Source organism: Phaseolus vulgaris, chromosome 9 (assembly GCF_000499845.2).
Source record: "Phaseolus vulgaris cultivar G19833 chromosome 9, P. vulgaris v2.0, whole genome shotgun sequence".
NCBI classification, from domain to species: Eukaryota; Viridiplantae; Streptophyta; class Magnoliopsida; order Fabales; family Fabaceae; genus Phaseolus; species Phaseolus vulgaris.
In genome coordinates this window covers 1121454-1143114 of record NC_023751.2, presented here as the reverse complement: position 1 = coordinate 1143114, position 21661 = coordinate 1121454, and the positions used below count along the sequence as shown (strand labels likewise).

Below are 21661 nucleotides of genomic sequence, written 5' to 3'. Positions count from 1 at the left end.
TAAAAGAGAAAAACAAAATATGATGTTAACAATCACACCAATCACACCGATAAAAAAAATGAAAATTTATTTTATAATTTTTTATTAAAATATTTCTTTAATCTCTCATATTTATATTTTAAAATATTTAAAAAATTATTATATATTGTACCATGACATATATGTCAGTAAATATCTCAATAACATAAATTTTAAAGATCTAAATATTATTTTCAAATTAAAATAAAAAAAGCACTCATAGATTTAAAGAAAGAAAAAATATATTCTTGAATTTAGAGGGCTAACAAAATTGTCTGATTAAGTTTAGATATCAAAAGATAAATTTTAATTTTTAGAGATTAAAAATAATTTTATGCTATGTGTTCGTAAATTATTGATGTTAGGTGTCACATATTTACATGTCTGTTGGAGAGGGAGAAAAATGATAGTTTATGAATAATTTTTCCATAAAATAAAGTTTGACTTCAACAAATCCCTAGGGTTTGCTATTGGATTTTGTCTCATGGATTTGTTAGTGATTTTTTTAGTTGATAATTCAGTAATATTTTATAATTTATGGTATATCGGTATATTTGAATTAAGTTTTATTTTTAAAGAAGTAAAGAAAGTTGATACACTAATGATGAGTCTGATTTAATATAATAAAATAGTGAACACTTTTTTTATTTTATATAATAACTCTTTAAAATACTAACATAATAGATTTTTTTTTACTTTATTAAGGGAAATAGTTTGTTGACTGTGTTTCTGTAATCAGTATATTAATCTACGGGAATCAGTAGTTAATTAATGATGTTGATGAATAATTAATTATTAATGTGCCGTCCTCACATAAATTAATTAATTGTTTTTGGGAAGTTAGTGTGGTATGAAAGTGACAAAAGCAATAGCGTGAGAGAGTTAGCAAAGTGCTTTTGAAAAGCAAAAAGAAAAAGAATGAAAAGCACACCGATTTGACTTACCAACCACAATTGGATTATTCAATGTTTTTTATGAGAAACAGGCCACAGTAAACCTACTTCCACTCTCTTTGGTAAGAGAAAAATAAATACTAAAAATTACGAAGAGGGAAACAAAATAAAACAAAAACAAAATACTTAAAAAAATAACAAGAAACTGCAATGCCGTTTCTTATAAAGTGCGAGATTGGAAGATTGGGAGCTTGTCGTTATTTGTCCAAACAAAGCCTTAGTTAATTAAATATTAGGGTTAAAATTTAACTCTATTTCCTAGGCAATCACTTAACTTTTTTTATTTTTTACCAATCTGGTAAAATTTTAACTAAATCAAATTTTAAAAATTTATCATAATAAAAATTTCGTGTCAACATCACATTAGGAAAAAGTTAATTTTAGTATATTTAAACTTGACACCACTTCACTATAACCAAATAATCAAATTTTAGTTAAATTGTGACAAAACTTATTTATTTTTGTTAATTTTTAAATTTATAATATTTTAATAATTAAGAGATAAAATTGTATCAACTTAATAAAAAAAATTTATAGTTTTTCTTCTTTATATTTTAATTTGTTTACTTTGTTGACTTCAGCGTGGTATTATTGAATAAATATTCAATCTATTATCAAGAATATATATATATATATATAACATGTCATAATATTTGTTAATTTTTCTAATATTTAGTTCCATAATTTTAATGTATATTTTCCAGCTTCCGTTATTAAGTCTAATATAGAAAAACAAGAATTTAGAACTTAGAAATTACATTAGCCGTAATTTGTAGCTTGAGTTATAAATATTATTATTTGAATAAAAATTTCTTAAAAGAATATGCATGCAAAGAAAGACCTAACTGAATATTAACTACGACTCTTATGCGTAATCATGTTCACTATCTTAAACACAAAGCTTTTATAGCTGCTATTACCCATAAATTTTGTTGACACAATCACACAATTCTTCAAAATTGGACATTGTTATGGCTCACAAAGGAAAATTCGATACTGTGAGCCTCTCCATTTCTTGGAGCTTGATGAGTTTGTGTTATTTGATTGAGTTGGTGTGATGACCCCTCTGTGTCAGAGAAGTCAGTATCAGATTGGTATGATCGTGGAGAATAGAGAACAACATCTGTGTCTGTTTGGCTAGGCTTGTACTTGTGAAGTAAATGTATGGGTGATGTGCCTTGGCTTGGTGTTGCTTCCCCACTCATTGTTCCTGAAGGAACATCTACCCCTGCTTTTCTCAACTTTCTCTTGTCTTTTGCAACCTTTTGCCATTTCTTTAGTGCTTTAGCAGTTTGCTCTTCAAAAATTGCTTGCTTCATGTGAGATCCCATCTGCAAGTTAACACAAATATAGGAGCTAATTAATATGTTTAATCAAGTAATTTTGTAGTTGGTTTGAAATTGCCTACCTGTGTTACAAGGGAGTAGAGAGGAAATGTTATGTAACTGCACACCACTTGCAATGCTATCCCAAGGAAAACCCTTGTCAGTATTAGCGGCAAGTTTTCATGGAAGCAAGATGTGATCTTAAATTCATACTGCAAAATTTTCAAACATCATTAAAACACAAGTTTGAAACCCCAAAACTCGATATTTCTAAAATTAAACATCTCAGTTATACGTGTTACTTACCCATGTCCACAAGAAAAAGGCTATTTGGAATGCATTCTGCAAAACAAAAGATAAATAAATAACCCTTAATGAAATAGTTCTACAAATGAACACTTTGAAAAGTTCAGTTATATGTCATAACATGTTAATCCTGATCAGTATTTTTTTGGTTTCACAGATCCTATATTTATGTTTATATACATACACAAGAGTTATCACCTCAAACAAGGTAAAGTGGATTAAGAAGATAATCCACTGAGGCCGATTAAACCAAAAATACTTGTTGTTGGGCTCTACAATAGGGACTCCTCTGACAACAGTGGTTCGATCTTGGATTTCCTGGGCCATTTCCATGATTATAAGTTCAAGTTTGGTGCCTACTAATAGAAGTATCTGTCAAGCAATGAAGTTGAAGGGATGTTAGTGAGTATCATTAATTTTCTTTTCAGGTTCATAATAATAATAACGATTAAAAACTTTTGAATTAAATACTTCTATTAGTAATAGAAGTATCACTAATAGTTTTCTTAATTACCACTAGCGGCGCTAATGATAGCCAGGTGAGAGTGTACCATTCTGCGGCAATAAACCAAACAAGGTCAAGCAAGCACTTCAATTCAATAACAACACGGTTTTGAGCATTGCGTGTGTGAGTTGTAGAGTTAAAGAGAGGGATCAAGTAGAGAAAAATTACTGTAAACGTTCACAAGCATAAAGACGATAGCAAAAACCCATAACGGAATACTGCAAAACAAGAACTAATATGGTAAAAAAACCAAAAAAGTGTTGTAAGATTATTAATGCATTAGTGATTTGAGGTACGATGATTGATACCTTATACCCACGACCACTTTAAAGTCGTCCTCCATGGATCTTTTAATGTATTTTTGGAAGTCAAATTTGCTATTGGGAGCAAAATGTGCCTGCGTTTGTCAAAGTTTTTGGGTTTTCGTAACTTGCTCCAAAATTTAAAACAGGAACAGCATTTATTTAAGGTACATGAACTTTGGCACCCACGTTAATGAATCCATGCCGCATGGTCATGTAATCCACCTTCGTGACAGACGCAAAGAATTGCCTGAAGAAAGCTACCTACAAAAAACAATTATAAATATCATTTTGGTGTTGTTTTCTTCCTGCGGAACAATAACAGTTAATGGAACTCACAATCCATCGAATTCCTGGCATCCTAGACAAACCAGAGTGACGCCTAACAAATGATGTTTGATGCGCAAACCTGAACCTTGAAGGATCTGCCATAGTAATGAACATGTTATACATCAGACATAGCTCCATCACTTTTCATGTTACATATTTATGTTATGTCTGTATAAGAACGTGGTTAGGTTACCATTTGTAAATTGATACTCCAAAGATGATGTTTCAGCTTCCCAGGCTTTCCATTTCTTCATCTGTTTGTGGAAACAAATTAGGTAGAATGGAACAGAATTCCTATTTAATCCATGAAAAAAGTGCTTAGCAAACTTACTTTTGCTCGGGCTAGTACCATGGTCATTACGCTGTACAGTATGTGAAAAACAGCAAGCACGAAAATAAATATATGCAATTGGTGCACCCCTGACTGAGAAATCAATGACACTTTACCCTGATTTCTCATAAACCAGAAATAACACATGCAAAGAGAGTTGATTAGTGCTTTACATGAAGGAAAAAAGGAGTATGAGAAGAGATAATAATGTTCCTCACTTTCTGTGAGCAAAAGTCACCACCAGAAGACGCAGTTGCTAAAACTCGACGCCATTCCATATTGTCCTCAAAGTAAAGTAACTTCCTGCCATTGGAATCATCGGAGTTCTTTGACTCTTCCACCTTCTTGCATGGGAGCATGATATCACCAGCTGATGTAGGGATGCATATCTTTGCAATGTATTTTGTACCAAAAGTAATTAACAGGGATATAAATCCTAATAGCATTAATTCTGCAAACAAACAAAAGTTAACACATATATATGTATGATTAAAGTTTGAATTCACATCACTCTAATTCTAATTCTGCTCACCTGCTTTGATTTTCTCCAAGGCTTCTCTCATGGCTTTCTTATTTCGTTTTTGAAACCACTGCGTGTGAGTGTGAATTAATGCAGAACTTGGTTACAATCAAATCCAATTACCCAGTAGCAACAAGTTAAAAAAAGTAAAATAAAAATGAACCTTTTCAAGTAAATGGATTCCATGTTCAATTAACACAGAGAGAACGACGAAGACTGCGCAAACAGAAGCCACTGCCCACGTGGGTGTTTCCTGCAACGTTCTTTCTCCACCGGATGCTCCACCAGCCATTCTCTCAACTCAACCAACCAAAATCTAAGCTTAGTTTACAACATAGTAATGATAATATTATTATAATTATAATTACACGAGTTGATTAAGTTAAGCATAGTGTATTTATTGGTATAATTGAAGGTGCAGAGAACGATGTTTTGTCGCAGGCTTTCATGTTTTATCCGCCGAGAACGTAAGTGTATTACTGTTACAGGAAGCACGCAGTTTCCTTAGAAGACAGAACATGATTAATTAATTAATAAGCATATTATAATAACAAGATTAAAGCCGGCCCCGGAACATTATGCGTGGTGTTTTATTCTTCGATCGATTCTGGGTGATGAACAATTCTTGACGGCATTAACCGAAGACCGCAGCAGCAGATAAAACATGTTAGAACTATTCCAGCAGAAAGTGAACAAAATCATTTTCACAGAGACATTTTTGCAGCAGAAGAATAATAACCTCCATGAATATACTTGATTATGGTGCTCGCATCAACACATAATTTAACTGTAATCGATTATGTTCTATGTTCTAACCATAATCAATTTTATTTACTAATGATTTTGCATCCGAACCTATAAATGTTCATTGGACATTCATATCACTTTTTACTAATTTACTTATTTATTGTTATAATCTATACTTTAAATGTTTAGATAGGTGGTTATTTGAGTGACTTTTTTACTTTTGTTTCTTCTATTTTATTTATGAGGTATACAAATATTATGCATTTAATATTTATTTTGGTTAATCATTGTGATTTTTATTTTCTTTTGTATGGTAAACATTTGGTTTCTAAAATAATTCTATTTATTAACTTTTTTATTATTTATTTCTGATTATTATTGTTATTATCAATTAATAAATAATTTTTTATTTTATTTTCTCAATTATTTTTTTTTAACCAGAAAATATTTATATTAGATTATTAGAAAAAAAAAGAAAAAAAAAGAGAGAGAGGTGGTTATATCAGGGAGCAGTTGTCTGAAGGCAGTGATTGGATATATAAACATAAGAGAGAAGAGAAGACAAAAGAATCATCGAAGTTCTTCGTGTTCACTCGTAATCGCACTCACTCACCCACCTCCGCTCCATGGCTGCTGTTCCCACCTCTTTCGTTCGAACCAAATCTGGTATCTCTCTCTCTCTCCAATTGTTCCTTTTTCCTTTTCAATACTGTTCATTCTTCGCTTTATCTCTCTTTAATTACTTCCAAGATTTTAAATTTTTGAACTTTTCATATCAAAATTGGGCAACAAATAACCCAGGAGGCGCTTCCCCTCATTTTCATTTCTGCTTCTGCCTTTTCGATCTCACACCGTAAATTTCTTTCATTTTTTTTATGGGTTTCCCGTTATTCTTTCACGGTTCATTAGGGTATTACTATCTCTCTGATTTATCAGGACCTTTTCTTAAAACAAATTGGATTTCACCGTGCCACAAATTGGCTGTTACTTGTTAAGATCTTCTATTCAGTTCAAGTTGTGCTTGTGAAACCGTTCTTTACACTGCTTTCTGGCTTCTTGTTTCTTGGGGGAGATGCGTCATATTAAGATTTGCTGTATACTTGTTTCATGCAATGTTGCTTTCTACACTTTCACTCCCTTCATTTATTATTATTTTTACCCTAAAGAACATGTCTCGCTTGCTAGCTTCTGTGCTTTGTGTGTGCGTTTTCCTAACCGAGCATCTTGTTTAAAATCTCATCTACTGTTGCAAAAAATTTTACCAGCATCGTCCATAAACAAGGTGGACCACTCTCTGGTCAAGATTAAACCATACAACTCCTATCTGAGTCTAAATCGTCAAGGGAGAATGCAAACTTCATTAGCAAGAAGGCCTCTTGCAATCCAAGCTACATATAGGTATTTCCTTTGTTCTTGTGATTTTGTTATGACGGCTTTATGTAGTCTGTCTTCATGAGTACGCTGAATCCAAGCTACATGTAGGAAGTGATATTTTATGAAGAGCTGCCAACAAGATCTTAAATGTTATTCCTCCCTTACTTTGCAAGTGTTATTTTAGCGAAACCAAAAAATGTAATAAATTTTCTTGGTTTTAATAAAATATTTATAAGATTTCTACTTAATCCTTTTCATTTCTACATAACAATGTGTAAACTAATTAAATATTGGGTGAAGTATAATGGTATAAATGAAAAATAGATTAATAATGTTATGTTGATCTTTGAAAATGATAGTTAAGTAGAAACAAAAATCTTTAAGAAATGCGATACTTAAAAAGGAACAGAGGGACTAGTTGTTCTACAGACATTGGGATTTATTTGTAGATTTGCTACAACTTTCTCCTTTACACAACATGATATTGTTGATTAGATAAAAGTTGTGAATAAAAACATGGTTAAGAACCTTTTTGGGAACTTTTGTTTTGTCACATTTGGACTCAAATAAATTCATGTGTGAGGTAAATTTATAGACTTGATAACTACTTTAAAAGTTGTACCGAAAATGATTTCTGATTGGTTAACAGTGTAAAATTCTTGACAAAGTATGAAAATCAAACTCTTTAGGCATTTATAAAGGTGATGATAGCAGTTGTTATTGTTATTATATGATAGATGCCTTCAAATCACTGCCACAAATAATAATACATTGAGAGGAAAGCACAGCTAAAAGAGGAAGAAACAGAACACCACTAATATTCTTGAATTAAAAAAGTATTGATTGTGGAAGTTGTTAGATGAATAGTTGTTATTAACCTGACCTACTGCTTCCTCAGAAACTACAGTGATGGTGGAAGGCCCAACAGTGCTAGTGTATTTGTTGGTGGGTTTGTCTTGGGAGGATTAATAGTTGGCACTCTTGGTTGCGTATATGCACCTCAGGTAGTATTTGTTCCTGAAATATACTTTTTCTAGTGCTATTATGTTGGTGTTCAACGGGATACACTCAAAAGTGTTTCTTGCTCATAAACTCATCAATTATGTGACTGCATACTAAAATTAAATTGGTTAACTGCTTTTATTCATCCCTTCAACAATATATGTAGCACAAATATAAGTAGTTGGCTTTGCACATGTTTAAAAATTTAAAGGTATGTGCATTATATTTTTTTCTTTAAAATTTATATGATGGAACCGGTATTTTTGTTGTTGCTAGAATATTATTATTTTATTATTATTCCACAGATCAGCAAGGCTATAGCTGGCGCTGACAGGAAGGAGTTGATGAGAAAATTGCCAAAGTTTATATACGATGAGGAAAAGGCTTTAGAGGTGAGCAGTTACTTGCTCTTGATACCATCCATCATGCTTATCTTAAAAAGGGGACTTGCCATTTGCTTGGAGGCCATAACTGCTCTGTGATTTATTTCATAGTTCTTATCAATTTTATTTTAGACTCTTACATGCCAGATTTATATAATTATTGTTCTACTGTTGAAAAAGTTTTCGTCCAGTTATGTCCTAATATTATGTGGGCATTGCTCCTGGGAAGCTCTTATGTTACACCTGTACTTGCTGCAACATGTTGGTTTTAAGAGAGGGTATTCCTTTCCTTCAATGACTAGCAAAATTTGCTCGCTTGATTTGCAGAAAACCCGGAAAGTTCTGTCCGAGAAGATTGAACAACTAAATGCTGCCATAGATGATGTTTCTGCACAGCTACGTTCAGAGGAGACCTCAAATGGAGTAGCTGTTAATTCTGATGAAATTGAAGCTGCCACATGAGACGGCTGCCGAGTGCTGTGATGTCATAGTACACAATGTGCCATTGCTCTGTTCAGTAAAAAATGTTTTGTTGGTACAAAATGTATTTTGATTTTATTGTAATATCTTTCTATTTCTTCTCAATAATAAACTCATCGGTTTTCTGCTAATGGCTACTGTGGGTAAATAGTCTGTCCGTTTATGGCTGATGTCTTGTGTTCTGTCAGCCATTTACTTACAGTTAAAAGTTTCGATGATCGGCATGATACTGGAGCAATGCTAGTCGTTTTGTGGTTCGTATCATTTAATTATTCAGGATTGATGATTGTTCTAGATAGTGAAGAATACTAGGATCTTGTCACGTTTGCTACCACCATGAATTCGATGACTGTTGATCTGTATTTTTATGGTGTCAGTCGTACTTAGACAATAGCAATTAAACAAGCACTAGGAAATGTCCAATTTAATTTGATTGCATCTCATTATCATGAAATAACAATTGTTATAATTCTATACTCCATCAAAATCAAACCTGTCCTGAGAAAAGAAAAATGAATCTTGCCTCAAGTTTTTATCACAAATTTATCGACTAATTTACAAGAGTAAGTGTCGTAAAGCTTATATTCATCACTTGTTTTAGATTTCATACACGAGGATTACGCAAGTGATCTTTGGATTTTTTTTTCAGGATTTTAGAACAGAAAAAAAATAAATCCAAAAGAATTAAATTTGACTTATAAATAGACTAATTAATTTATAAAAAGGTTCATTTATTTTCACTGTCAAGAGTCTAAAGAGAAATTTATCTAATTAAACTCTTTGTGTCATAGAGGTACTTCGCAAATGTGTTATGAATTCTTATTTGTGCCATATAAAATAGGAGATACTATCTTTTCCAGTCTCTCTTTCCTCAGGACAAAAACAGGAATAAAAAAAACATGTATAGTATTAGCAAGGGACACTGTTGGGAAATTAATGAACGGCCATAATAATGATACGTGGCTCAAAATAGGAAGGGGCAATATTGAAAAACACTGAGCTCCAAACATTATCTTATCCCATATAGATTTTCTTACAACTTATTCACCACTCATTCCCGTTACTCCCCAGCAACCATAATTTTCCTTTTTTTTTTCTTTTATGGGCAATCTGCAAAGAATAAAACAAGAGGAGGAAATGCAAGTTTGTTGTTGATATATACTACTCACACAGAGTTGTTGCACACCCTTGTTGCAGCCATGGCCTCTCATGCGGCTCTAGCTTCCACAAGGATCCCCACAAACACCAGCTTCCCATCCAAGGCTTCTCACTCTTTCCCAACCCAATGCACCTCAAAGGTCCATTTCTTGCATTATTAATTACCATGTCACAACTTGTTTGCTTCTTTCACTATAATAATTAGTGTCTTATCATTTCACTTAACTTGGGCAGAGACTTGAGGTGAATGACTTCTCTGGGCTAAGATCCACTTCATGTGTCACTTATGCAAGCAATGCTAGGGAATCTTCCTTTTTCGATACCGTGGCTGCCCAACTCACTCCCAAGGTTAGTGGCTTATAGTTATGAATAATGAATCCATTCCCACCTGATTTATTGGATGATCATGATGAGAGTTGCGTTCCTGCTTGTATGGATTATATGTATCTATAGACAAGTTCTTACTTTCTCTGTCTGTGTTTCTTTATTGAAGATTCTCAATCAGCTCAATATGTACCCTTTCCCTTTACAAAATGTTACATTCACAGCAGCTATAGAAACTATGAAAAATGAAGCAGAATTATCTGTATAACAAACAACTAGAGAGAAATATGAGATATAATAAATACTTTCTAGCCAGGCTTTGGCGTACATGTTTTATGGTATTACTGATATCTTTAGTAATGAAAACTCTTGTTTGACTATAAAAAAATGATGTGATAGACAATATAGACATGAAAAGTATTCTTGTATAAAACAATGTAACAGTTGTATGAATAAGGCTGCTCAAAATGCATGCCTTCTTAATTATTCCTTTTAAACTTCATGTAATAAACTAAGGGAATCTCAAGTCAAATGGATGGCATCTTTAGTGAGGTTTCTATGTTTGTTTCTACTTCTAATTTGCAAACTAAGAGCAGACCAATGGATCAACTCCTGTGAGGGGAGAAACAGTGGCCAAGTTGAAGGTGGCAATCAATGGTTTTGGACGAATTGGTAGAAACTTTCTTCGTTGCTGGCACGGCCGAAAAGACTCACCCCTTGAGGTTATTGTTGTCAACGACAGCGGTGGTGTCAAGAATGTAAGTCTTTAACTGTCTTGGCTTAGTTGGTTTCATTGGTACAGATATTTAGTTTCACTGAATGGAATGGCAGTGAAGTAACCTTCACTAATTCTGCTTCACACATGACCCAGGCTTCACACCTGTTGAAATATGATTCTATGCTGGGAACCTTTAAAGCAGATGTGAAAATAGTAGACAATGAAACCATCAGTGTTGATGGTAAGCTCATCAAGGTTGTTTCAAGCAGGGATCCGCTCAAGCTTCCTTGGACTGAGCTAGGAATTGACATTGTTATTGAGGTAACCTCCATTACTTGATTTATTTTAAACATTGTAATGAAGTGAAAATTTCCCAAGATTATTTACTAATGGAAGAGCTTCTAAAAATAATGAATGAATTTTTGTTCAGGGAACTGGAGTGTTTGTGGATGGCCCTGGGGCTGGCAAACACATCCAAGCAGGTGCCAAGAAAGTTATCATCACTGCTCCTGCAAAGGGTGCTGATATTCCAACTTATGTTGTTGGAGTAAATGAAGGGGACTATACTCATGAGATCTCTAACATTATAAGGTCTGTGACAGCAACCGGGGCTTTGTCCTGTGCGTGTCAATGAAACATTGTTTTTTGCCACTAAACCGATTATTCATGTGCCATCCCGCTTTTGTTTTTTCTTATTGTTTCTTCAACGTGCAGCAATGCTTCTTGCACCACAAACTGTCTTGCTCCCTTTGTGAAGATCTTGGATGAAGAGTTTGGTAAGCAAACACTGATCATACAGGCAGTTAATATTTAAGAGATATATTACAGGCTCAAAGTCACTTCCCTTTGGTCTATGTTTCCAGGAATTGTGAAGGGAACCATGACAACCACTCATTCCTACACAGGAGACCAGGTACAAGATCCATCAACCACTCCTTTGTTTGAATTCAATAAAGGAGATGCATGCAGTGAGACTTGTTTACCCGAGAAGAAAAAAATAAATATTAACAATTAAATCTTATCATCAATGATGAAGAAACATCAAGTTTTTGTAACTGAAACTCTTTTAGAGACAGTGTAACTTTGTAAAGAAGTCACACCACTCTTTTAGAGATAGTGTAACTTTAAATTTTTACCATGCATTTAGTAATTATGACTATGATTTACACTTCTTATTTAAATATAGAGAAATGATATCATCACGGCATATATGATCAAATATGGTTGATAAGTTAGAATTTTTACGAAGTGATGCTGCAACTAAAAATGGACAACAAATGTTTATTACCATAGTTAAACAAGAATTGTGAATGTGGTTGTGTAGAGGCTTTTGGATGCTTCACACCGTGACTTAAGACGAGCCAGGGCTGCAGCACTGAACATTGTTCCAACCAGCACTGGAGCTGCGAAGGCCGTGTCTCTAGTGCTGCCAAAGCTGAAGGGGAAGCTGAATGGCATTGCACTCCGTGTGCCTACACCCAATGTTTCCGTTGTTGACCTTGTGGTGAATGTTGAGAAGAAGGGTCTCACTGCTGAAGATGTGAATGGAGCCTTCAGAAAGGCTGCAGAGGGGCCACTGAAAGGTGTATTGGATGTCTGTGATGTTCCACTGGTGTCTATCGACTTCCGCTGCTCTGATGTTTCTTCTACTATTGACTCCTCCTTGACCATGGTCATGGGAGATGATATGGTTAAGGTGGTGGCTTGGTATGACAATGAATGGGGTTACAGGTTAGTTACACACTACATTGTCTTTTGACCATAGTTATGAATAATAATTTGTTAATTTTAATTATAAAAGCCATACTTGCCACGATTTTTAGTTGGTTCAACTAATATTCCATGGAAACCAAAGTCTTGAAACATTCAGAATCGTGCTTTTTTACTATTTGTTATTGTAGATGTCATGATTCAGTTGATTAAAGTTACCTGTTGAAATGGAAGACATTATTAATTGATATTTACAATATTGGTGATGGCAGCCAAAGAGTGGTGGATTTGGCACATCTAGTAGCAAGCAAGTGGCCAGGAACACCTAAAGCAGGGAGTGGAGACCCATTGGAGGAATTCTGCGAGACAAACCCTGCTGATGAGGAATGCAAAGTTTATGAATAGAGGAGCAGAATGCAGAGCAGCATTTTTACACTTTACCTTGTGTTAAGAAGGATATTGTTAAGACAGACGGTGTCTGAGGGGAGATTTTCGAAGTCTAAATTTATCTGCAGCCAATAATAAGTTTTGGCGTGATTGATATTCATGAATATCACCCATATATTCATTCATATTGCATTTCTTAATTTTTGTGACAGATTTATATTTCTCAATTCTTGGGACACTACATTCTAATTATATGATACATGAAGAAACCGTCGTAATAACTTCATTGAGTCACCTATTAACAGATGGACAAAAACATTTTCTTTTTTTCCACGTACAATATTATCAAATGAACCAAAAGGCCGAATAGTTTCTTTATTCCAATTATTGATTGGGCTTTTGCTTCCTATACCCCACAATTTCTAGGCACACACCACAATTTTCAAAATAATTGTTTTACCTTTCTTTAAAGTAACCTCCAGTCACTTCTGAACTTTTTTAGAACACACTTTCTAGGATTTCCGTAACATGATTTCTAGTACAAGATTTTCAGAACATAAAATACATTCCACAACAAGCTTTCTAGAATGTATATTGTACTGCTGAGCATCGAGTGCTGATACGCGGATTAACTATGATCACTATCTAGTACCCCCTTTTGGGTACTCGCCCGAACAATATTTAGCCTCTCAGCAAGAATATTACAACCAGTCGACCTCTCGACATAGTCGAGTTCTGGAGATTTAAAACATGATTAAGGTCTAATAACATAATTAGGTGAATATTGAGCCTGAAGTAATTTCTATCTACAAGGTAAATAGGGTAAGATATAAGGAGAAAGGTAATTAACTAGTAACTTGACACTTGACTTAATCGTCAGTGTCTCTTTGTAGATATTTTCACCCTTACCAATAGGATGAGAGGTTTAGGGACAAGAAGACAAGTTGAAGAACCTGATACAAGATATCGCCTTGTAAGAACTTATATAATGCCTTTCAAAATGACTTGAAGGAATTTTTTGTCATAACGAGTACTCTCTGTGTTATGTTCTCCTTCTCCTCTTCTTCTGCAGCAGTGATAGTGCAGCAGCAGTGACAATAGCGGCGGCAATGGTAGTATGGTGCAGTGAGAGATGGTATTTTAATCTTTTCTGTTAGTAGTGGGACTACAATTAGTAATGATGGGTTGCAGGAAGCAAAAAGCCTACCGATTGTTCATGTGATTTTGTAAAAATATCTATGATCCCTGATTGCTTAAATTAGTTGTTTATGATAATTTAGTAGTTCTTGAAATGAATGCTTAAATGGGTTTTACAAGTCCTACAACATCATCTTCATTAATTCCTTTCATTCGTATAATAGTTTTTTTCCTCAAGTCATTTTTTCCCAAGTCCTACAATTTGTGTAAGCAACTGAAGAGGATCTTATCTTATCTACTGTATTCACGTTTCCAATATAGATAGAGGCCTTAAATTTGATGTCAAAAAGAGTTTAGGTTAGCCGATAAAAAATATACAAAACTACTTTATTTTTTCAAAAAGAAAATTTTTATAGCACGTATCTTAACTTCATATGTGACGTGTTAACATGTTCACCATGACACACTTCATAACATGGTCTCCGTCCAAGGAAAGCTTTTATAACTATAAACATTAGCAATGCTGAGTTTGGGATTTTTACAGTAACACCACTGCTAAATAACAATAAATAATCACTGACATCAAAGTGTTAATTGTTTGAGTTGAATTAGGTAGCCATTTCTGTTTGTAGTTGTACCTTCTTTGAGTGCCTTCCCAGGGGATCTTCAAGTGATCTTTCTCTCTTTTTTACTTTACTCCCTGATGAATCTTCTTTCGCATCAATGAGCGAAAGAAATCTTTGAAAACGACCAGAAATTGAGCAGGCAGTAGAAGCGGCAGGTTCAGAAGGAGGAGATTTCCATAACTGGAATATAATCTGCAAAAAATGCAAAAGAAGAGCAACAAAGCAAGCTATCCCGCAAATGATAAAGAGACCCCAGAAGCTTTTAAGCTGAAGACGATCTGAGTCGATTTCAGCATTGTCTAAACTACAAGAGCTTCGTGTCATCCACTTGTCATGAATCCGCTGTAGATCACCGGTTTCAGAAAGTTGTAGAATGGCTGTTGACATATCCACAGCCAAAGGGGAGTCCCGTGGGAATGCCTGGCATAACAAAATGAGAATTATGATTTTGATAACAGAAACACCTTATGATGGAGCTGATCAATGGTGAGGACAAAACAAGTAATAATCACAGTTGGGCTAGAAGTAGAGGTACTCACAAAACCCCAGCCACTTCTGGTGAACTCCTGACCAACAATTCTGAACGTGCACTGGCTTGATAAGAAGATTTCAACATAAGGTCGTTCATCAACAATAGCAGCAACACCTCCTCTTTTAGGACCAAGCTGAAGGGCCTTAGCATATTCTTCTGGAGATCCTAGGGCAATAAGCCTAGATTTGGAAATTCCAATGTCTTGAATCAGGTAATGTTCTGCAAATGAACCCACTTGGAATCCTATAGGTTCATCACTAGCCTTTAAGCTATCTATTCCACTGATACGAGAAGATAACTGTTGCACTGTGAGTATGGATGTTAAACTTGCAGTGTAGCTGGAAGTGAGGATCAAAACCACAAATAGCCATATGAGCATCACAAACCGACCAAGAGAACTCATGGTATTCTCTCCTGCAGAGGCAATGAAAAAAAATTACCTAATAAACAAGCTTCATTCTGTCCATCACCAAACAAAAGAAACCGAAGTTTCACTTACTGTGGGAAAAAAACAGAGTTGACAGGCTAAACCTGCAGGCATTGTTAAAATATGGATCAGACACAAACGAGATCACCCAGTTTAAACTGCTCCACACAATAGCAAACTGCAACAGTATAAATTCTAAAAAATGTTTTATGCTTCCTATTGATAAGCATAATGGCATGAAAATCCAATAAATATGATACTAGCAAACAGGCAGGTGTTGCAATGTTTCGCATGAACCACCCATAAGTAAAAGGTATTAAGCCAAGTATATAAGTAAGATAATGAAGCAAATAACTTACCATAACATGGTTATAATTTGCTGTCTGGGTGGACCCCTGAACTCATCATTTATCCTGTGTTCCAGAATCCATATAACTATCCCAATGAGAAGAAAGAAAGTAGCAGTCACAATCCACATAAGAGTAGTAAATGGCTGCAGGAAAGCCCAACCACCAGAATTAATTTTTGTGAATGGGGCCACCACAACAAGTCCCGATGATGCATATGGTTGTGTAAAATCTACAATCCTTGTCCGATTTGTGACAATAGCAATATCACCGATGGCACCATCAAAGTACTGTACCAAGGAATGTACTAATTAGCCAGTTGATAAATAACACGCCACAACATGTTAGTATGCATAGAGGATCAGAATTATGAGACAACATACACCAGTTGTGATTAAGTGGACAAGTTCTGTGTAGCTTGGATTTTTGTGTCCATCTCCAAATGGAACAAAGCGGTAAGGAACAGCATAAGGCAACAAGTTCAGAGCTGCTGTGAATACATCGACACAAAAACCATTGAACATCTGAGTTCCCTTCACTGGTGAGAGAAATTCACGGTAACTGACTCGGATAGGCACACCAATTCTCAACTGTCTACCATTATTTGGGAAGACCCATCCACGGGGTTTAGATAATGTTTCTCCAGGCCATATCACACTGTAAAGCTTCTGATTCGCACTAGATCTATTAGGTAGCTTAGCATACAGTATCTCAGGAGATACAATTGACAAACCAGAATAGTTGGACCAGTAACCAACCCTCCTAAGCCCAGTTCCAACCACATTAAGGACGTCATAGGCAGGATGAACGAGAGATCGATCTGGTTCAAATTTCATTCGACCTGATAGTCCAACAAAATCACTCTGCAATATGTTCTTCAGCAGAAGCGTTCCGTTGTCAAAAATGCTCATTGCATCAAGGTTCAAATCACCTCCCTTATTCTCACCACCTAAACTTGTGTAATTAGTACACGAAAGATCCCCACCCTGACTGAAAAAAGCATCAATGGCCCGTGCAACAAGCCAAACAGAATCATAAGCATAGAGGCCATAAGAATGTAACCCCAAAGAGCCACCAGTCAACTTGTTCCACCTAGAGAAAAATGCCCTTTTTCTATCTGAATCAGGTGTGTGCTGGCGCAGAACAAGTACTCCCTGGAGAACATCCATTGTCTCTGAAGGGAGAGAGGCAGAATCCAAAAGTGAAGAGAGCCAGTCTGTGACTATCCACACATAGCCATTGTCTGTCATCCCAAGGTAACGCGCCACATTGAAAACCATAAAACCATAATCAGTTTGAGCATGTAGAACAATGACCCGAGACTGCATCAGTGCCACTTTCACAAGCAAACTAGTAATATCTCCCCGGTTGACTTCAGTTCCGGAATTAATCCCTTCCTTGAAGGAGATTCTACAGCGCCTGGCAGCTAGTTCATCGTCCAAAGCAGCCACACCATTCCGTCCATAATCATCATCCACATATATGGCAATCACCTCCTTCCAACCATAGTAATCAATGATTTCAGCTACAGCCTTCATTTGGTACAAATCACTCTGTGTTGTCCTCACAAAGAAAGGAAACTGCAGCGATGTGAGGGTAGGGTCTGTTGCCGCAAATGACAATAAAGGAACCCGTAGTTCATTAGCAACATGGGATATTATATGGGCAACCACAGAAGATTGTGGTCCTATTATAGCAACCACATCAGTCTCCATGAACCGCAAAGCTGCAATCAGCCAATACAACATATTTATCACATAATCAGAATAACACAACAAACAATTAACTACAGTGTTTTTAGTACAGTCTCTCTAATTAAACAGAACTAGACTAACACCCACAGAATAAAAAATTGCATTAAATGGAAAAATATAATAGAATAGAATAAATTACCTTGAACCATGCCTAAGAAACCGCTGTAATTGGAATTTTGCATAGTGAGAACAATTTTAGTTCCATGTAGAATGTTAGTGTCGGCGTTAACATCTTTCACGGCTTCCTCCAATGTAAGTTTAGCCACTTTCCCAAGGACGGAATCGATGTTGAAGATTGCCCCAATGTTAACGACGGAGGGTCTCAAGGATGACACGTTTGCAGCCCCAACAAATCCCAAACACCACACTACCCAACAAACTACCCGAAACAAATTCATCTCAAACTACAACGATTTTCCCTTCAATTTTTTTTTTTTTTTTTGCATTCACTCCCTACTCCCTGCACCTGATTCCCAAGACAAAGCCACCATCTTGCTCCACCCCAGAAACATGGCAAGAAGAAAAAGTAACGGTAACCTGGTACAAACCACCAGTCACAGGAAAATATTTCAAAACTTTAAATGCTTTGTTTCTCACTTCGTGAAAACACAGAAGCGTGTGAGATATGGGTCCCAGAAGAACAATATCCAGGCGTTGATTCTCCGAAATCTGGAAGTGGTGAGTGGTAAGGTTTCAAATTTATTAAAAAGGAAGCAGAAGGAAATCTGGTTGTGTTTAGTATTAGAATGTAAACAAACACAAGAAATACAACAGTGGTACTAGATTTAGAAATTGGATACAGAGTGAAGAAATAAATTAATGTGGACTTGCCTTTATTGGACTAAAAAACCAATTGAATGAAGAACAAGAACAGGTAGTGGGTGTGGTGAGTCCCACTGCATGACCTGCAAATTGTAAATAAATAAATGATAAAGCCTTTGTGGGAGGGAACCTTATTATTGTGACCAGCAAAAAACCATCACATTATGTTACTATAAATATTGGTACACAAAGTTAACTCTTTCAACTTGAAGCTTCCTATATTCTCCCAAAAACTCCATTTTCAATCCTGCTACTGCCCCGCCAAACAAGTAAGCAAGGAAAAAGAACTGCAAATATTTTACAAGTTATATTTAATGTTACTATATACTTTTAGTTTTTATTTAATTCAACTACCTTTAATTAATTCATGTGCTAGATGGTGGGATATTTAGAATTTGATGTATGGATAATAAATTTTATTAAATCACTGGATTGGTAACTTTTGATTATTAAGAATGTGTTTGATTAGATGAACAGTGGATAGTCTCAGGTTTAAGAGGTTTAAGAGGTTTAAGACCTGTACTTAACATAATTTGCATGCAAATGAACATAAAAGTTAGATTGTATTGATTTAACAACACTTTTAGAAACTTTGTGTTATAATATAACACGTGTTATAATATAACACACAGTAGAAGAATGTGTTGATGTTCATATTTCATATAAGAAACTGGAATTTTCTGTTTTTTTAATTATTTTTCAATATTCTTTTCGTGAGTACACTTCAGAAGCTGTCTTTTTTTTTTCTTCCTGAAACACACAGAGAATAAACTAAACTGACTCTGGAAGATTTGTTTTACAGGACCGTTTGAGTGTCTTGTTTTGCTTTGAAAATATCAAATCATTAAGTAAAAAACTTGTTTATTTAAACTTATAAGTCATGTTTAATGATTTTTCATATGTGATTAAACTGATGTTTTCTTTGTGATTTATTATTTTTGGAATAGAAACTAAAGTTTCTTGAATTAGTATTAAGCTTAGGTATAAATCTGAAAAGGTATAGGGTGAGTTAAAAGTTGAAACATGTGTTGGTGTTGGGAATAAAGATAGAGATTTGTATGGGGACAAAGCAAAGACACAGTCCTTTTCTTCTTTTCATTTGCTTTTGTTTCTCTAAATTATACACTTGGATAGGTTTTAAAAATATAAGAGATAAAGAATATTTTTTATTAATATCTTAAAAAGTGTAGAGTAAAAGATGTTGGTGAGATAGAAAAAGGAATTGCATGTTGACGCGTCCAAATAACAAAATTGCTACCTTTTTCGATGATCTTTTTTTTTTCAGTACCATAATCTTCATTTACACACTATTTGTTCTCCCCTACCTTTCATTTTTTTCAGAAAGTTAAGATCCAATCTCACCCACTTGGGCTTCCTTCTACCGTTTAAATTATTTATTATTCTTTAATCCAACAAACTACACAGTAATAATAACATTATTTTATAGATTTATATAAAAATATATTTTTTAAGTGAGGGTTTGAGTTTGATAGATGGTACATCAGTGAAGCACTAATGTTACCATTTATTATTTGCAAATCATTCATTTGGAAATTAGGAAAGTGAAAAAATGAATTTAGGAAAGTGAAAAACCTAGCATGGACAAACAAATTTAATATTTCATCTCTATCTTCTACTGTTGTGACCACCTAGCACGCCGTCACCATCATCTTCCTTCTTCTCTCTTCTTATTTTTGTTTTTCTATTTAATTAATTATTTATTATTATGATTTTAATTGTAATTCTCATTGAAATAATATTGCTAGTGTTAAGCTAAAGTAACACGTAAGAAGATTAAAGGAAGAATATGTGTGTAAAGTGTAATTAATTTTGTTTCTTAAACTATGTAAAATTATTAAACATACTCAAAATGTTGGATGACAATTATATTTACAAGTGCTCTAATATTTAAATTTTATATTTATTGAGATAGTATGGATAAGACCAACCATACCATTATATCTGAGATGTTGTTAAGTTTATAGTTCAAATTTACAATACATCTTAAAATATTAAACGAGAAAATATATTCAAATTATCCGTTTTATCTCGAATAATATGAAATTATTGAATATATTCAAACAACATCTTTTAATATCACAAATAAAAAAAATTGTAATTATTATAATTTTTTTTAAGATCCCACATTTTTTTCTCTGCTTTTTAGTGTTTTTATAATCTTAATGATTTATGATGCTGATATTTATGATTTTAATATTTCTCTAAAACTACTTAAATGTATATAGCTAGTGAATTGCAATTAGTTGACATAAGAATCTATCCAATTAAAACTTCATTTTGCTTGAAGATTTTGGAAGAAAAAAATAAACTATGATGATAATGATTTTCTTGGTGTACTATGATACTATTAATTAAACTGTATGAATTTTTAACTCCTGTTTGAATCTTTGAAATTTTGAATGTATGGAGATGAATGAAAATTTGTTCTACAACCACTTCATCTCATTTATTATAATTGTGAGTTTGTATTTTGTGTATCTAGTATTGTGTTAGAAGGTATTGAATAAATTGTTGTTCTGAATGCCAGTTTCTTTTATCTTTCTATAATAAATTGGAATTATGTCATATTTTAGTCTATTATGTGGGTAGGGTAATTTGGGAGAATTTTGAAACATTTGAATTTGTTAGAAGTTATATTATGAAATTAATTTTTATCATTAAAGAAAAATGTTGTATTTAGTTTAGTCAGAAATAGTGGTTTCTAGTCAAGCTATTCATCATTTCTGTTTGTAGTCTTTAATGTATAATAACTTTACAATAATCCTATCTCACACCTTTCTCTCCTATGCTGAAGTAAATATGAGATATTCTTCATTAAATTCTCAGATTGAAAATAAATTGTTTCGTCATACTAGTGGGATCGGTCCATGATATCACAATCCCCATCCTTAGACAAAAGCCAATGAGGCAGGTAAACTTTCAAAGTCGAAAATTCTTTTGCAAGATCAACCTATGACCTTACAATCCCCAACCTCAGACATAAACTAATGAAACTTATAAACTTAAAGATCGAAAATATTATTCTCACACTATATATTATTTTTTTAAAAATAGGATGTTATATATTTTTAACTAATTTAACAACCACTTTTGGATTGGTTTGATTTATTTTTTAAATCCAA

At 34.1% G+C, this 21661-nt stretch overlaps 4 protein-coding genes across 5 annotated transcripts; 2 read left to right on the top strand and 2 right to left on the bottom strand.

Moving 5' to 3' along the window:
- Positions 1–1728: 1728 nt before the first annotated feature.
- On the bottom strand, positions 1729–4958 carry LOC137820625 (MLO protein homolog 1-like). The gene is made up of 14 exons (XM_068624795.1): positions 4754–4958; positions 4603–4660; positions 4289–4521; positions 4071–4187; positions 3933–3993; positions 3749–3834; positions 3599–3673; positions 3416–3504; positions 3276–3325; positions 3117–3157; positions 2801–2974; positions 2603–2638; positions 2380–2508; positions 1729–2302 (listed from the first exon to the last, which is right to left on the bottom strand). The coding sequence occupies exons 1-14, from the start codon at positions 4880–4882 to the stop codon at positions 1925–1927; spliced, it is 1656 nt and encodes a 551-aa protein (XP_068480896.1). The 5' UTR covers positions 4883–4958; the 3' UTR covers positions 1729–1924.
- An 863-nt stretch (positions 4959–5821) lies between these two features.
- Positions 5822–8707, top strand: LOC137820628 (uncharacterized). Its single transcript, XM_068624801.1, has 5 exons — positions 5822–6003; positions 6603–6735; positions 7610–7715; positions 8019–8105; positions 8424–8707. The coding sequence occupies exons 1-5, from the start codon at positions 5964–5966 to the stop codon at positions 8556–8558; spliced, it is 501 nt and encodes a 166-aa protein (XP_068480902.1). The 5' UTR covers positions 5822–5963; the 3' UTR covers positions 8559–8707.
- A 793-nt stretch (positions 8708–9500) lies between these two features.
- LOC137820626 (glyceraldehyde-3-phosphate dehydrogenase B, chloroplastic) lies at positions 9501–13073 on the top strand. Its single transcript, XM_068624796.1, has 9 exons — positions 9501–9874; positions 9969–10082; positions 10655–10816; positions 10930–11097; positions 11207–11367; positions 11491–11552; positions 11640–11689; positions 12101–12507; positions 12759–13073. The coding sequence occupies exons 1-9, from the start codon at positions 9776–9778 to the stop codon at positions 12889–12891; spliced, it is 1356 nt and encodes a 451-aa protein (XP_068480897.1). The 5' UTR covers positions 9501–9775; the 3' UTR covers positions 12892–13073.
- A 1422-nt stretch (positions 13074–14495) lies between these two features.
- LOC137820622 (glutamate receptor 3.3) lies at positions 14496–18689 on the bottom strand. 2 transcript variants are annotated; one of them, XM_068624790.1, is made up of 7 exons: positions 18528–18689; positions 17836–18365; positions 16326–17668; positions 15955–16232; positions 15668–15699; positions 15176–15582; positions 14496–15056 (listed from the first exon to the last, which is right to left on the bottom strand). In XM_068624790.1, exons 2-7 carry the CDS (start codon positions 18092–18094, stop codon positions 14619–14621), a joined length of 2757 nt encoding a protein of 918 aa, XP_068480891.1. In that variant the 5' UTR covers positions 18095–18365; positions 18528–18689; the 3' UTR covers positions 14496–14618. The 2 variants fall into 2 exon arrangements, with proteins under 2 accessions (XP_068480891.1, XP_068480890.1); XM_068624789.1 differs by lacking the exon at positions 18528–18689 and having other exon boundaries at positions 17836–18501.
- Between the last annotated feature and the right edge of the window lie 2972 nt (positions 18690–21661).

Excerpts from the sequence above, each read along its gene's own strand:
- LOC137820625 (XM_068624795.1), bottom strand. The coding sequence starts at position 4,882 with ATGGCTGGTGGAGCATCCGGTGGAGAAAGAACGTTGCAGGAAACACCC. Across the intron at positions 4,188-4,288 it reads GTGACTTTTGCTCACAGAAA|GGTAAAGTGTCATTGATTTC; the intron begins GTGAGGAACATT and ends ATGAGAAATCAG. Across the intron at positions 3,674-3,748 it reads TGCCAGGAATTCGATGGATT|GTAGCTTTCTTCAGGCAATT; the intron begins GTGAGTTCCATT and ends TGTTTTTTGTAG.
- LOC137820628 (XM_068624801.1), top strand. The coding sequence starts at position 5,964 with ATGGCTGCTGTTCCCACCTCTTTCGTTCGAACCAAATCTG. Across the intron at positions 6,004-6,602 it reads TTTCGTTCGAACCAAATCTG|CATCGTCCATAAACAAGGTG; the intron begins GTATCTCTCTCT and ends AAATTTTACCAG. Across the intron at positions 7,716-8,018 it reads GTTGCGTATATGCACCTCAG|ATCAGCAAGGCTATAGCTGG; the intron begins GTAGTATTTGTT and ends ATTATTCCACAG.
- LOC137820626 (XM_068624796.1), top strand. The coding sequence starts at position 9,776 with ATGGCCTCTCATGCGGCTCTAGCTTCCACAAGGATCCCCACAAACACC. Across the intron at positions 11,553-11,639 it reads GATCTTGGATGAAGAGTTTG|GAATTGTGAAGGGAACCATG; the intron begins GTAAGCAAACAC and ends CTATGTTTCCAG. Across the intron at positions 12,508-12,758 it reads GACAATGAATGGGGTTACAG|CCAAAGAGTGGTGGATTTGG; the intron begins GTTAGTTACACA and ends TGGTGATGGCAG.
- LOC137820622 (XM_068624790.1), bottom strand. The coding sequence starts at position 18,094 with ATGAATTTGTTTCGGGTAGTTTGTTGGGTAGTGTGGTGTTTGGGATTT. Across the intron at positions 17,669-17,835 it reads TTTCTTAGGCATGGTTCAAG|CTTTGCGGTTCATGGAGACT; the intron begins GTAATTTATTCT and ends GGCTGATTGCAG. Across the intron at positions 16,233-16,325 it reads TCCACTTAATCACAACTGGT|TACTTTGATGGTGCCATCGG; the intron begins GTATGTTGTCTC and ends TCCTTGGTACAG.